This window comes from Salvelinus alpinus, chromosome 24 (genome assembly GCF_045679555.1).
Source record: "Salvelinus alpinus chromosome 24, SLU_Salpinus.1, whole genome shotgun sequence".
NCBI classification, from domain to species: Eukaryota; Metazoa; Chordata; class Actinopteri; order Salmoniformes; family Salmonidae; genus Salvelinus; species Salvelinus alpinus.
The window spans coordinates 37,714,113-37,730,112 of record NC_092109.1 but is presented as its reverse complement, the minus strand read 5'-3'; the positions used below and the strand labels follow the sequence as shown (position 1 = coordinate 37,730,112).

The window sequence follows — 16,000 nt, the reverse complement described above, 5'->3', positions numbered from 1 at the left end:
CACACACACACACACACACACACACACACACACACACACACTGAGATATTAACGACATCATCAATCTAGTGTTACATCAACCCTAACAGCGTTATTGATCCCAGTATGAATATGATTGATGATGTGTTGTCTGTCTCTAGGTGTCTGTTACAGTGTTCAGTGTGGCAGGACTGGATGTTCAGTCTGGGCTATATCAACCCTAAGAGCCCAGAGGAGCAGAAGATAGCAGAGATGGTCTATAACATCTTCAGGATCCTGCTCTACCACGCCATCAAGTATGAGTGGGGAGGATGGAGGGTCTGGGTGGATACGTTGTCCATCGCTCACTCCAAGGTAATCACACCCTGTTGGCTGGCTGGAGTCAGGGGGGATTGTGGGTATGATTTTGTTTTTGTTAGACTATTGCAAGTGTTACACGATGTCAATCAGCCTTGTACCATTCATATAATAATAACAAGTTGATAACAAATGACGGATTAGTTATTGGTTATTGATCTCTGGTGTAGGTAACCTACCAGTTATATTAGATCACCTAACATGTTATTGATTATTAGTTATTGATCATGTCTCTCCCTCTATAAGGTAACTTACGAGTTATATTAGATCACCTAAGATGTTATTGATTATTAGTTATTGATTATGTCTCCCCATCTTTAAGGTAACCTACGAGTTATATTAGATCACCTAAGATGTTATTGATTATTAGTTATTGATCATGTCTCTCCCTCTATAAGGTAACCTACCAGTTATATTCGATCACCTAAGATGTTATTGATTATTAGTTATTGATCATGTCTCCCCCTCTGTAAGGTAACCTACCAGTTATATTAAATCACCTAACATGTTGTTGATTATTAGTTATTGATTATGTCTCCCCCTCTGTAAGGTAACCTACGAGTTATATTAGATCACCTAAGATGTTATTGATTATTAGTTATTGATTATGTCTCCCCCTCTGTAAGGTAACCTACGAGTTATATTAGATCACCTAAGATGTTATTGATTATTAGTTATTGATCATGTCTCCCCCTCTGTAAGGTAACCCACGAGTTATATTAGATCACCTAAGATGTTATTGATTATTAGTTATTGATTATGTCTCCCCCTCTGTAAGGTAACCTACGAGTTATATTAGATCACCTAAGATGTTATTGATTATTAGTTATTGATTATGTCTCCCCCTCTGTAAGGTAACCTACGAGTTATATTAGATCACCTAAGATGTTATTGATTATTAGTTATTGATTATGTCTCCCCCTCTGTAAGGTAACCTACGAGTTATATTAGATCACCTAAGATGTTATTGATTATTAGTTATTGATTATGTCTCCCCCTCTGTAAGGTGACCTACGAGTTATATTAGATCACCTAAGATGTTATTGATTATTAGTTATTGATTATGTCTCCCCATCTTTAAGGTAACCTACGAGTTATATTAGATCACCTAACATGTTATTGATTATTAGTTATTGATTATGTCTCCCCCTCTGTAAGGTAACCTACGAGTTATATTCGATCACCTAAGATGTTATTGATTATTAGTTATTGATTATGTCTCCCCCTCTGTAAGGTAACCTACGAGTTATATTGGATCACCTAAGATGTTATTGATTATTAGTTATTGATCATGTCTCCCCCTCTGTAAGGTAACCCACGAGTTATATTAGATCACCTAAGATGTTATTGATTATTAGTTATTGATCATGTCTCCCCCTCTGTAAGGTAACCTACGAGTTATATTAGATCACCTAACATGTTATTGATTATTAGTTATTGATCATGTCTCCCCCTCTGTAAGGTAACCTACGAGTTATATTAGATCACCTAACATGTTATTGATTATTAGTTATTGATTATGTCTCCCCCTCTGTAAGGTGACCTACGAGGCCCATAAGGAGTACCTGGCTAAGATGTACGAGGAGTACCAGCGACAGGAGGAGGAGAACATCAAGAAGGGGAAGAAAGGTTCTGTCTCCACCATCTCCGGCCTCTCGGCCACGCCCGCCCCCGTCGTCAACGGCAACCTGGAGATCCGCGAGCTGGACGACCACTCCCAGAGCCAGACCCCCGAGAGTGAGGCCGAGTACGGAGAGGGAGGAGCAGCTGGAGCAGGAGGGGGCTCCAGGAATCTGCTTGCTGAGGGAGGGGTCGGGTTAGGGTTGGGGGTGAAGGGACCCAACAGAGAGGCTTTGACACCTGGGGAGGAAGGTCAGGGGTCAGGCGTTAGGGTCGAAGTTCATGACCTCCTGGTGGATATCAAGGCGGAGAAGGTGGAGGCCACAGAGGTCAAACTAGATGACCTGGATCTGTCTCCAGAAGGGATGGTAGGAGGAGGAGGAGTGATGGAGGGACTGGTTGGAAGAGGAGTGATGGAGGGACTGGGAGGAGGGATAGGAGGGATAGGAGGAGGGAGGATGGAGGGATTGGGAGGAGGAGGGATAGGAGGAGGGAGGATGGAGGGATTGGGAGGAGGAGGGAGGATAGAGAACGGGCCCCTGGTGGAGGTGGACTCCCTGCTGGACAGCGCCTACAGTGCCGTGGTGCAGAAGCTGAAAGGGAACCACGGTAACCTGGCATCTAAAGATGAGACGGTGGTCACGGGGCTGGGGCTTGGCGCCATGGAGGATGATGGGAACATGGGTCCGCTCATCACCCTTGCCGACGAGAAAGACAGCGTCCCTAGCAACAACGGATTCCTCTTCAGCAAGGTAGGGGATAAAAAGGTGTATGTTTTAATAGGAATGTTCCCGTTATTTCCTGTTGTAGTAACAACATCATGATAAGGAGTCATACATACTGGCTCTATTTCCACTGTATCAAGGAGGTATCTCACTGTAGGAAGTGATGCCTCTACTGCTTCTACACTGCCTGGTTTCTTCCTTACTTCCTTATATCCTTCCTCTCTTCCTCCCTTCCTTCCTTCCTCCCTTCCACTCTTCCTCCCTTACTTCCTCCCTTCCTCTCTCACTCCCTTCCTCTCCTCCCTTCCTCACTTCCTTCCTCCCTTCCTCTCTTCCTTCCTTCCTTCCGCCCTTCCTCTCGTCCTCTCTTTCTGTCTTTCTCGTTCACATCAATATGCTTTATTGTATTCGCTTTCACAGGTCAAAATGTGTCACCTTTTTTCATAAGAAAGCACCTGAACCACTGAACCACTGAACCACTGTGTTGTTGTGGTATTTCTGGGAGACGTCATCACCTTCTCTATGTTGGACTACATGTTTAATGGTATCTTTCTCTCTTATCTCCCCCTAAGGTTGATGAGAAGCTGCTTCCAGCACTGGCCACCACAGACCCTCTGGTTCTGCCCAGCCCGGACCAGCCCAACCCCTCAGGCTCTGTCCCCGTCCACTCCTCCACCAGCGCCAGCGCCGACCTGAGTCTCTTAGCCCACATGACCTCCTGCAGGGGCTCAGACCTGAGCCAAGCCCAGGGAGGGCTCCCCGAGGTCGGGCCCTTCAAGATCCAGAGCCCCCTGGCTGACATCAGCTCCATTGCCCAGAGAGAGAGCCAGGCAGCTGAGATCCAGGCCCAGGGCCACCCAGGGGGAGAGGGTCCGTCTGGGGCAGATGGAGAGGCGGTGGGGGGTAAGGCTGGAGGTGACACGGTGAGCACCACGTCCGATACAGAAAGGTCTGATGATGGGAAGGAGATGAAGATCCAGACCACGGCCACTACTCAGGTATCACGTCCCGGTGTGTCAAATATCTTACCTCAAGTGTCTTAGGCCAGTTTAGGTAACTCTATAGCTAACTTTGGTTACTGATTTCAGCTAAACAAGTCCATAGCTGGCTAACTACAATAGCAAAATGTATCCCTAACAATCTCAATACCTTCAAACTTTTAAAAGCGAACCTAGCTGTAGCTGTTAGCTTAGCCGTGGTTATTAGCTCTGAAATGGTTTTTAACTTAGCTGTTAGCTTAGCTGTGGTTATTAGCTCTGACATGGTTTTTAACTTAGCTGTTAGCTTAGCCGTGGTTATTAGCTCTGACATGGTTTTTAACTTAGCTGTTAGCTTAGCCGTGGTTATTAGCTCTGAAATGGTTTTTAACTTAGCTGTTAGCTTAGCCGTGGGTATTAGCTCTGACATGGTTTTTAACCTAGCTGTTAGCTTAGCCGTGGTTATTAGCCCTGAAATGGTTTGCAACTTAGCTGTTAGCTTAGCCGTGGTTATTAGCTCTGATATGGTTTTTAAGTTAGCTGTTAGCTTAGTCGTGGTTATTAGCTCTGTCATGGTTTTTAACTTAGCTGTTAGCTTAGCCGTGGTTATTAGCTCTGACATGGTTTTTAACTTAGCTGTTAGCTTAGCCGTGGTTATTAGCTCTGACATGGTTTATAACTTAGCTGTTAGCTTAGCCGTGGTTATTAGCTCTGACATGGTTTATAACTTAGCTGTTAGCTTAGCCGTGGTTATTAGCTCTGACATGGTTTATAACTTAGCTGTTAGCTTAGCTGTGGTTATTAGCTCTGACATGGTTTTTAACCTAGCTGTTAGCTTAGCCGTGGTTATTAGCTCTGAAATGGTTTATAACTTAGCTGTTAGCTTAGCTGTGGTTATTAGCTCTGACATGGTTTTTAACTTAGCTGTTAGCTTAGCTGTGGTTATTAGCTCTGATATGGTTTTTAACTTAGCTGTTAGCTTAGTCGTGGTTATTAGCTCTGTCATGGTTTTTAACTTAGCTGTTAGCTTAGCCGTGGTTATTAGCTCTGACATGGTTTTTAACTTAGCTGTTAGCTTAGCCGTGGTTATTAGCTCTGACATGGTTTATAACTTAGCTGTTAGCTTAGCCGTGGTTATTAGCTCTGACATGGTTTTTAACTTAGCTGTTAGCTTAGCCGTGGTTATTAGCTCTGACATGGTTTATAACTTAGCTGTTAGCTTAGCTGTGGTTATTAGCTCTGACATGGTTTTTAACTTAGCTGTTAGCTTAGCTGTGGTTATTAGCTCTGACATGGTTTTTAACTTAGCTGTTAGCTTAGCCGTGGTTATTAGCTCTGAAATGGTTTTTAACTTAGCTGTTAGCTTAGCCGTGGTTATTAGCTCTGAAATGGTTTATAACTTAGCTGTTAGCTTAGCCGTGGTTATTAGCTCAGACATGGTTTTTAACGTAGATGTTAGCTTAGTTTCTGTAGCTGTTTTATTGTCAATAATAAGGTTCTTTCAACAGTTGGTTTTAGCTCAGGTATTGTTTCCCTCTCCCCAGTTGTAGAGTTAGAGATGGAGGCCTAGCTATTTATCTCTGTCTACCTCCCCGGAACCGAACCGCCACCTTACCTTGACCTGTCTCTCTCCTTCCCCCGACAGGCTCTCCACGGTCGCACTGCGGCCCAGTTGGAGCGTGACCTGCGTGTGGACCTGGGCTTCAGAGGGATGCCCATGACAGAGGAGCAGCGGCGCCAGTTCAGCCCCGGGCCTCGCACCACCATGTTCCGTATCCCAGAGTTCAAGTGGTCGCCCATGCACCAGCGCCTCCTCACCGACCTGCTGTTCGCCCTGGAGACCGACGTGCACGTGTGGAGGAGGTGAGGGAGTGTGTGTGTGTGTGTGTGTGTGTGTGTGTGTGTGTGTGTGTGTGTGTGTGTGTGTGTGTGTGTGTGTGTGTGTGTGTGTGTGTGTTCGCTCTGGAGGTCAGAGACAGTCCCCCTAGACACTGTGTTGGCACCCTAGACACTGTGTAGTGCACTATTTTAGACCAGAGCCACTCAGGGCTGGAGATAGATGTTCCTGCGATGGCCTGGGGTACAGTGTTTCACTTTTATGTAGGTCAAATCAACTACAGATCAAGACGAAGAAGCAATGAATTTACAAAAGATATTCCACACCCAGGGAATATTCCACACCTAGGGAATATTCCACACCCAGGGACTTTTCCACACCCAGGGACTTTTCCACACTCACTCTCAGGGGGAGATAAAGAAGCTCAATGAAAGGTGTTTGAGTTATTCTGTGCAGCGATTGAGAGGTCAATATGACAACCGGACTGTGCCCCAGGCTCAGTATGACTCACATAACGTGGGTTATTCCTCCTTGGGTTATTCCTTCTTGGGTTATTCCTCCTTGGGCTATTCCTTCTTGGGTTATTCCTCCTTGGGTTATTCCTCCTTTGGTTATTCCTCTTTGGGTTATTCCGTCTTGGGTTATTATTCCCTGGGTTATTCCTCCTTGGGTTATTCCTCCTTGGGTTATTCCACCTTGGGTTATTCCTCCTTGGGTTATTCCTCCTTGGGTTATTCCTCCTTGGGTTATTCCACCTTGGGTTATTCCTCCTTGGGTTATTCCACCTTGGGTTATTCCACCTTGGGTTATTCCGTCTTGGGTTATTCCACCTTGGGTTATTCCTCCTTGGGTTATTCCTCCTTGGGTTATTCCACCTTGGGTTATTCCACCTTGGGTTATTCCACCTTGGGTTATTCCTCCTTGGGTTATTCCTTGGTTTGAGTGTGAGCACCTTTTGAACTCTAGTTATTTTTCTAGTACCACCCGGCCACCATACTGTCTTTCTTTACAGACAAAGAGACTGAAATCAACTGGAGACATTTCCCTCTAGTGAACAACCATGTATTATTAACCCTTCACTCTCTCCTCTTTCCCTGTTCTCACTCCCCTTTCTTCCTCCTCTCCTCCCCTCACTTTCTCCTCTCTTCCTCCTCTCATCTCCTCTCCTCTCTTCCTCCTCTCCTCTTCTCTCATCCTTGCTCTCATCTCTTCCTCTTCTCATCCCCTCTCTTCCTCTTCCTCTTCCCCTCTCCTCTCCTCTCCTCTCCTCTCCTCTCCTCTCCTCTCCTCTCCTCTCCTCTCCTCTCCTCTCCTCTCCTCTCCTCTCCTCCCCTCCACTCCTCTCCTCTCCTCTCCTCTCCTCCTCTCCTCTCCTCTCCTCTCCTCTCCTCTCTTCCTCCTCTCCTCTCTTCCTCCTCTCCTCTCTTCTCCTCTCCTCTCTCCAGCCATTCAACCAAGTCAGTGATGGACTTTGTGAACAGCAATGAGAACATCATCTTTGTCCACAACACTATACACCTCATCTCTCAGATGGTGGACAACATCATCATCGCCTGTGGAGGGATCCTCCCTCTGCTCTCTGCAGCCACCTCCCCCTCTGTAAGTGTGGCTCACCGCTGCCCCACCTTGGTGGGAGGGGGAACTGCAGGATAACACGTGTTATTCAGGCCTGGTGATTACTGTGTGCTGGTGGTGTACAGCCCACCTGCTTGGTGCTACTTGGCCAGGCTAGAAAGGACGGAATTACAGTTTATTTTTGAAAATGTTGTTACTTTTGTTGTCCTCTATAGCATGGCAATCTAGTGTACCATGGTTACCTCTAGTCGTTACTGTGTGCACCAGGGGTCAATTCCATTTCAACTCAATTCAGGAGATAAACTGACATTCCAATTCTCTTCAATGTTTTTCAATGAGGAACATTTGGAATTGGATTCAGGTTTATTTTCTGAATTGACTGGTTTGGACCTTGTTTTTACACATTGGGTGAAATTAATACATCTTCAATTTAACACCTGCTAGTGCAACTTTTCCTCTGGTTCTTTTTGTTAATTCTATAATAAATAAAAAACAATAATACTTTGGTTTTTATATCTTAACTTTGAAGTATTTTGACTAAAACCTTCCAACCCTCAGCTTTCAAACTTAAACAAAAATTGAACTTGATTTGATAAGTTCAGGCTGTTGTTTTAAACATCCTTTTCTCTCTCTCTCTCTCTCTCTCTCTCTCTCTCTCTCTCTCTCTCTCTCTCTCTCTCTCTCTCTCTCTCTCTCTCTCTCTCTCTCTCTCTCTCTCTCTCTCTCTCTCTCTCTCTTTCTCTGTGTTCTCTCTATTCTGTCCTACCTCTCGTCTTCCCGTCTGTTTTTCTACGGGGTTTTTTGCACGTGCAGAGTTCTAAGGTTAGTACGAACCCTGTAAGTTCCAGTGTCTTTCTCTTCATAAATCTTCACTAACGTTCTCTGTTGTTTGCTGTAGCTGTCATTGGGACTAACATTTGCTTTGTAGATATGATTCATATTCCATCTCTGCTGTTCCTGGACTGTCTCTGCTTGTGTATGTGAATGTATGGGGATCTCTGTTCAGTTATATCATGTTCAAACTGTTTACTCAGTGAAGGTTCAGTTATATCATGTTCAAACTGTTTCCTCAGTGAAGGTTTAGTTATATCATGTTCAAACTGTTTCCCCAGTGAAGGTTCAGTTATATCATGTTCAAACTGTTTCCTCAGTGAAGGTTCAGTTATATCATGTTCAAACTGTTTCCCCAGTGAAGGTTCAGTTATATTATGTTCAAACTGTTTCCTCAGTGAAGGTTCAGTTATATCATGTTCAAACTGTTTCCTCAGTGAAGGTTCAGTTATATCATGTTCAAACTGTTTCCTCAGTGAAGGTTCAGTTATATCACGTTCAAACTGTTTCCTCAGTGAAGGTTCAGTTATATTATGTTCAAACTGTTTCCTCAGTGAAGGTTCAGTTATATCACGTTCAAACTGTTTCCTCAGTGAAGGTTCAGTTATATCATGTTCAAACTGTTTCCTCAGTGAAGGTTCAGTTATATCATGTTCAAACTGTTTCCTCAGTGAAGGTTCAGTTTTATCATGTTCAAACTGTTGCCTCAGTGAAGGTTATTCTTCAGGCATTTCATAATATGATGTAAGGGACAAGACAGGTAGTATATACACTGAGTGTACAAAACATTAAGAACACCATCCTAATATTGAGTTGCACTCTCCCCTTTTGCCCCCAGAACAGCCTCAATTCATCGGGTCATGGACTCTACAAGGTGTGGAAAGCGTTCCACAGGGATGCTGGCCCATGTTGACTCCAATGCTTCCCATAGTTGTGTCATGTTGGCTGGATGTCCTTTGGGTGGTGGACTACCATACCCCGTTCAAAGGCACTTAAATATTTTGTCTTGCCCATTCACCCGCCGAATGGCACACATACACAATCCATGTCTCAATTGGCAAGGCTTAAAAATCCTTCTTTAACGTGTCTCCTTTCCTTCATCTACACTGAATGAAGTGGATTCAACAAGTGACATCAATAAGGGATCATAGCATCCCCCTCAATTCACCTGGTCAGTCTATGTCCTGGAAAGAGCAGGTGTCCTTAATGTTTTGTTCACTCAGTGTATATTTGTATTCATTATGTCGCCACCTAGTGGATGAACATGGTATGGCCTCGATGCTGGGTGACAGAGCGATCGAGAAATAAAGACATGGCAGAGAGAGGAGAAAAAAATGACACTGACAGGGAAACAAAGATTTTGAGAGATGAGAGAGAGAACTTACTTCATGAGTAAGAAGAACCTTTGTGACAGAAAAGAGAGAGAGAGAGAGAGAGAGAGAGAGAGAGAGAGAGAGAGAGAGAGAGAGAGAGAGAGAGAGAGAGAGAGAATGGCAGAGATGAGGAACTGAAGGATGGAGAAAGACAGAGATATCATATTTTTCTCTCGAACCTAAAGTAGGAGAGAGATAGAAATATATGTATATACGTAGCTAGAGAGATCTCACCTCTGCTTCAAACCTGAATGAGAGAGATAAAGAGAGAGATATATACATAGATATGTTGGTACATAGAGAGATAAAGTGATAGAGAGAGAGTGGTAGAGAGATAGAGCGATAGAGTGATAGGTACATAGAGAGATAGAGTGATAGGTACATAGAGAGATAAAGTGATAGAGAGATAGGTACATAGAGAGATAGAGTGATAGGTACATAGAGACATAAAGTGATAGAGAGATAGGTACATAGAGAGATAGAGTAAGAGAGAGAATGATAAGTACATAGAGTGATAGAGAGTGCATAGATAGAGAGAGGGATCGAGAGATACGTACATAGATATAGTGATAGATAGAGAGAGATAGGTACATAGATAGAGGGATGGAGAGATAGGTACATAGATAGAGGGATGGAGAGATAGGTACATAGATAGAGGGATGGAGAGATAGGTACATAGATAGAGGGATAGTTAGGTGCATAGATAGAGGGATAGAGAGATAGGTACATAGAGTGATAGAGAGAGTGAGATAGATAGAGTGATAGAGTGAGAGATAGAGAGATACGTACATAGATAGAGTGATAGAGAGAGAGCAATAGAGAGATAGGTACATAGAGTGATAGAGAGAGTGAGATAGATAGAGATAGGTACATAGATAGAGTGAGAGAGATAGAGAGATAGGTACATAGAGTGATAGAGAGAGTGAGATAGATAGAGATAGGTACATAGATAGAGTGATAGATAGAGTGATAGAGATAGAGAGATAGGTACATAGAGTGATAGTGTTCTCCCCTCTGTGTGGAACCTAAAGAAGGCGGGAGGAGAAGGAGGAGCCGACTCCCAAAAAGGGTCAAAAGGCGAGGAGGTGACCCCTGTTCCGGGGGGCGGAGGGACAGGGGGAGAGGTGCGTAGCGTAGCGTATCAACCCAAACCCGAGATATGATATGAGCACCAACCCAAACCAACCCAAAGCACGTGGGCTCACTGAGCACAGAGAATGTTTGTTAGTCCTAAATGTGTGTGTAGCCTTCACAAGCCAAAGCTAAGAAGAGCTTAGAAGCCGGGCACGCATGGCTAGCGTGTGTCTGTGTGTGTGTGTATATATACCCTTTCACTGCCACTCCCCCTATCACACCTTCCCCTCCCCTACTCCCAAAGCCGAATATAAAGTACACCGAGTTTAACCAACCTCGTTTTTGTGATTTACAATTTCAATGGCAGCCGTGTTGACACAGAGCATCCCTAGCCAAAAAGGGCACGTATTCACAAAGCGTCTCAGAGCTGGAGTGCTGATCTAGGATCAGGTCCCCCCCCTGTCTATGTAATGTTATTCATTATGCTCTAAGAGGCAAAACTGATCCTAGCAACCCTAGTTCTTGGACGCTTTATAAATAACAGGTTGAGGAACACTTGGTGTCAACATTAGCTGATTCTATGGCCTTCCCTCATCCTGGCTGTCACTGTTCCGCTCCATGTCCCCAAATATAAACGGGCTTCCAGCACTGTGTCACGTCCTTCTACTGGTACCCCAAACTGACCTGTTCTCTACCTCCCTACTGGTACCCCAAACTGACCTGTTCTCTACCTCCTACTGGTACCCCAAACTGACCTGTTCTCTACCTCCTACTGGTACCCCAAACTGACCTGTCCTCTACCTCCTACTGGTACCCCAAACTGACCTGTTCTCTACCTCCTACTGGTACCCCAAACTGACCTGTCCTCTACCTCCCTACTGGTACCCCAAACTGGCCTGTTCTTTACCTCCTACTGGTACCCCACACTGACCTGTCCTCTACCTCCTACTGGTACCCCAAACTGACCTGTCCTCTACCTCCCTACTGGTACCCCAAACTGACCTGTTCTCTACCTCCTACTGGTACCCCAAACTGACCTGTCCTCTACCTCCCTACTGGTACCCCAAACTGGCCTGTTCTTTACCTCCTACTGGTACCCCAAACTGACCTGTTCTCTACCTCCTACTGGTACCCCAAACTGACCTGTTCTCTACCTCCTACTGGTACCCCAAACTGACCTGTCCTCTACCTCCCTACTGGTACCCCAAACTGACCTGTCCTCTACCTCCCTACTGGTACCCCAAACTGACCTGTCCTCTACCTCCTACTGGTACCCCAAACTGACCTGTCCTCTACCTCCTACTGGTACCCCAAACTGACCTGTTCTCTACCTCCCTACTGGTACCCCAGACTGACCTGTTCTCTACCTCCCTACTGGTACCCCAAACTGACCTGTTCTCTACCTCCTACTGGTACCCCAAACTGACCTGTTCTCTACCTCCTACTGGTACCCCAAACTGACCTGTTCTCTACCTCCTACTGGTACCCCAAACTGACCTGTTCTCTACCTACTGGTACCCCAAACTGACCTGTTCTCTACCTCCTACTGGTACCCCAAACTAACCTGTTCTCTACCTCCTACTGGTACCCCAAACTGACCTGTTCTCTACCTCCCTACTGGTACCCCAAACTGACCTGTCCTCTACCTCCTACTGGTACCCCAAACTGACCTGTCCTCTACCTCCCTACTGGTACCCCAAACTGACCTGTTCTCTACCTCCTACTGGTACCCCAAACTGACCTGTTCTCTACTTACTGGTACCCCAAACTGACCTGTTCTCTACCTCCTACTGGTACCCCAAACTGACCTGTTCTCTACCTCCCTACTGGTACCCCAAACTGACCTGTTCTCTACCTCCTACTGGTACCCCAAACTGACCTGTTCTCTACCTCCTACTGGTACCCCAAACTGACCTGTTCTCTACCTCCTACTGGTACCCCAAACTGACCTGTTCTCTACCTCCTACTGGTACCCCAAACTGACCTGTCCTCTATCTCCTATTGGTACCCCAAACTGGCCTGTCCTCTACCTCCTACTGGTACCCCAAACTGACCTGTTCTCTACCTCCTACTGGTACCCCAAACTGGCCTGTTCTCTACCTCCTACTGGTACCCCAAACTGGCCTGTCCTCTACCTCCTACTGGTACCCCAAACTGACCTGTCCTCTACCTCCCTACTGGTACCCCAAACTGACCTGTTCTCTACCTCCCTACTGGTACCCCAAACTGACCTGTCCTCTACCTCCCTACTGGTACCCCAAACTGGCCTGTTCTCTACCTCCTACTGGTACCCCAAACTGACCTGTTCTCTACCTCCTACTGGTACCCCAAACTGACCTGTTCTCTACCTCCTACTGGTACCCCAAACTGACCTGTTCTCTACCTCCCTACTGGTACCCCAAACTGACCTGTTCTCTACCTCCCTACTGGTACCCCAAACTGACCTGTTCTCTACCTCCCTACTGGTACCCCAAACTGACCTGTTCTCTACCTACTGGTACCCCAAACTGACCTGTTCTCTACCTCCCTACTGGTACCCCAAACTGACCTGTTCTCTACCTCCTACTGGTACCCCAAACTGACCTGTCCTCTACCTCCTACTGGTACCCCAAACTGACCTGTTCTCTACCTCCTACTGGTACCCCAAACTGACCTGTTCTCTACCTCCTACTGGTACCCCAAACTGACATGTTCTCTACCTCCTACTGGTACCCCAAACTGACCTGTCCTCTACCTCCTACTGGTACCCCAAACTGACCTGTTCTCTACCTCCTACTGGTACCCCAAACTGACCTGTCCTCTACCTCCTACTGGTACCCCAAACTGACCTGTTCTCTACCTCCCTACTGGTACCCCAAACTGACCTGTTCTCTACCTCCTACTGGTACCCCAAACTGACCTGTTCTCTACCTCCTACTGGTACCCCAAACTGACCTGTTCTCTACCTCCCTACTGGTACCCCAAACTGACCTGTTCTCTACCTCCTACTGGTACCCCAAACTGACCTGTCCTCTACCTCCCTACTGGTACCCCAAACTGACCTGTTCTCTACCTCCTACTGGTACCCCAAACTGGCCTGTTCTCTACCTCCTACTGGTACCCCAAACTGACCTGTTCTCTACCTCCTACTGGTACCCCAAACTGACCTGTCCTCTACCTCCCTACTGGTACCCCAAACTGGCCTGTTCTTTACCTCCTACTGGTACCCCAAACTGACCTGTTCTCTACCTCCTACTGGTACCCCAAACTGACCTGTTCTCTACCTCCTACTGGTACCCCAAACTGACCTGTCCTCTACCTCCCTACTGGTACCCCAAACTGACCTGTCCTCTACCTCCCTACTGGTACCCCAAACTGACCTGTCCTCTACCTCCTACTGGTACCCCAAACTGACCTGTCCTCTACCTCCTACTGGTACCCCAAACTGACCTGTTCTCTACCTCCCTACTGGTACCCCAGACTGACCTGTTCTCTACCTCCCTACTGGTACCCCAAACTGACCTGTTCTCTACCTCCTACTGGTACCCCAAACTGACCTGTTCTCTACCTCCTACTGGTACCCCAAACTGACCTGTTCTCTACCTCCTACTGGTACCCCAAACTGACCTGTTCTCTACCTACTGGTACCCCAAACTGACCTGTTCTCTACCTCCTACTGGTACCCCAAACTAACCTGTTCTCTACCTCCTACTGGTACCCCAAACTGACCTGTTCTCTACCTCCCTACTGGTACCCCAAACTGACCTGTCCTCTACCTCCTACTGGTACCCCAAACTGACCTGTCCTCTACCTCCCTACTGGTACCCCAAACTGACCTGTTCTCTACCTCCTACTGGTACCCCAAACTGACCTGTTCTCTACTTACTGGTACCCCAAACTGACCTGTTCTCTACCTCCTACTGGTACCCCAAACTGACCTGTTCTCTACCTCCCTACTGGTACCCCAAACTGACCTGTTCTCTACCTCCTACTGGTACCCCAAACTGACCTGTTCTCTACCTCCTACTGGTACCCCAAACTGACCTGTTCTCTACCTCCTACTGGTACCCCAAACTGACCTGTTCTCTACCTCCTACTGGTACCCCAAACTGACCTGTCCTCTATCTCCTATTGGTACCCCAAACTGGCCTGTCCTCTACCTCCTACTGGTACCCCAAACTGACCTGTTCTCTACCTCCTACTGGTACCCCAAACTGGCCTGTTCTCTACCTCCTACTGGTACCCCAAACTGGCCTGTCCTCTACCTCCTACTGGTACCCCAAACTGACCTGTCCTCTACCTCCCTACTGGTACCCCAAACTGACCTGTTCTCTACCTCCCTACTGGTACCCCAAACTGACCTGTCCTCTACCTCCCTACTGGTACCCCAAACTGGCCTGTTCTCTACCTCCTACTGGTACCCCAAACTGACCTGTTCTCTACCTCCTACTGGTACCCCAAACTGACCTGTTCTCTACCTCCTACTGGTACCCCAAACTGACCTGTTCTCTACCTCCCTACTGGTACCCCAAACTGACCTGTTCTCTACCTCCCTACTGGTACCCCAAACTGACCTGTTCTCTACCTCCCTACTGGTACCCCAAACTGACCTGTTCTCTACCTACTGGTACCCCAAACTGACCTGTTCTCTACCTCCCTACTGGTACCCCAAACTGACCTGTTCTCTACCTCCTACTGGTACCCCAAACTGACCTGTCCTCTACCTCCTACTGGTACCCCAAACTGACCTGTTCTCTACCTCCTACTGGTACCCCAAACTGACCTGTTCTCTACCTCCTACTGGTACCCCAAACTGACATGTTCTCTACCTCCTACTGGTACCCCAAACTGACCTGTCCTCTACCTCCTACTGGTACCCCAAACTGACCTGTTCTCTACCTCCTACTGGTACCCCAAACTGACCTGTCCTCTACCTCCTACTGGTACCCCAAACTGACCTGTTCTCTACCTCCCTACTGGTACCCCAAACTGACCTGTTCTCTACCTCCTACTGGTACCCCAAACTGACCTGTTCTCTACCTCCTACTGGTACCCCAAACTGACCTGTTCTCTACCTCCCTACTGGTACCCCAAACTGACCTGTTCTCTACCTCCTACTGGTACCCCAAACTGACCTGTCCTCTACCTCCCTACTGGTACCCCAAACTGACCTGTTCTCTACCTCCTACTGGTACCCCAAACTGGCCTGTTCTCTACCTCCTACTGGTACCCCAAACTGACCTGTTCTCTACCTCCTACTGGTACCCCAAACTGACCTGTTCTCTACCTCCTACTGGTACCCCAAACTGACCTGTTCTCTACCCCCTACTGGTACCCCAAACTGACCTGTTCTCTACCTCCTACTGGTACCCCAAACTGACCTGTCCTCTAACTCCCTACTGGTACCCCAAACTGACCTGTTCTCTACCTCCTACTGGTACCCCAAACTGACCTGTCCTCTACCTCCTACTGGTACCCCAAACTGACCTGTTCTCTACCTCCTACTGGTACCCCAAACTGACCTGTTCTCTACCTCCTACTGGTACCCCAAACTGACCTGTTCTCTACCCCCTACTGGTACCCCAAACTGACCTGTTCTCTACCTCCCTACTGGTACCCCAAACTGACCTGTTCTCTACCTCCTACTGGTACCCCAAACTGACCTGTCCTCTA

General features: G+C 47.0%; 1 protein-coding gene across 1 annotated transcript in view; it reads left to right on the top strand.

Moving 5' to 3' along the window:
- Nucleotides 1-16,000, top strand: part of LOC139551893 (neurobeachin-like) — a 232,463-nt gene that overhangs the window by 189,426 nt on the left and 27,037 nt on the right. The window contains exons 23-28 of the mRNA XM_071363232.1: nt 141-333; nt 1,875-2,708; nt 3,254-3,679; nt 5,304-5,521; nt 6,941-7,094; nt 7,884-7,907. Coding sequence (XP_071219333.1) covers nt 141-333; nt 1,875-2,708; nt 3,254-3,679; nt 5,304-5,521; nt 6,941-7,094; nt 7,884-7,907 — 1,849 coding nt within the window. The remainder of the gene's footprint in view (nt 1-140; nt 334-1,874; nt 2,709-3,253; nt 3,680-5,303; nt 5,522-6,940; nt 7,095-7,883; nt 7,908-16,000) is intronic.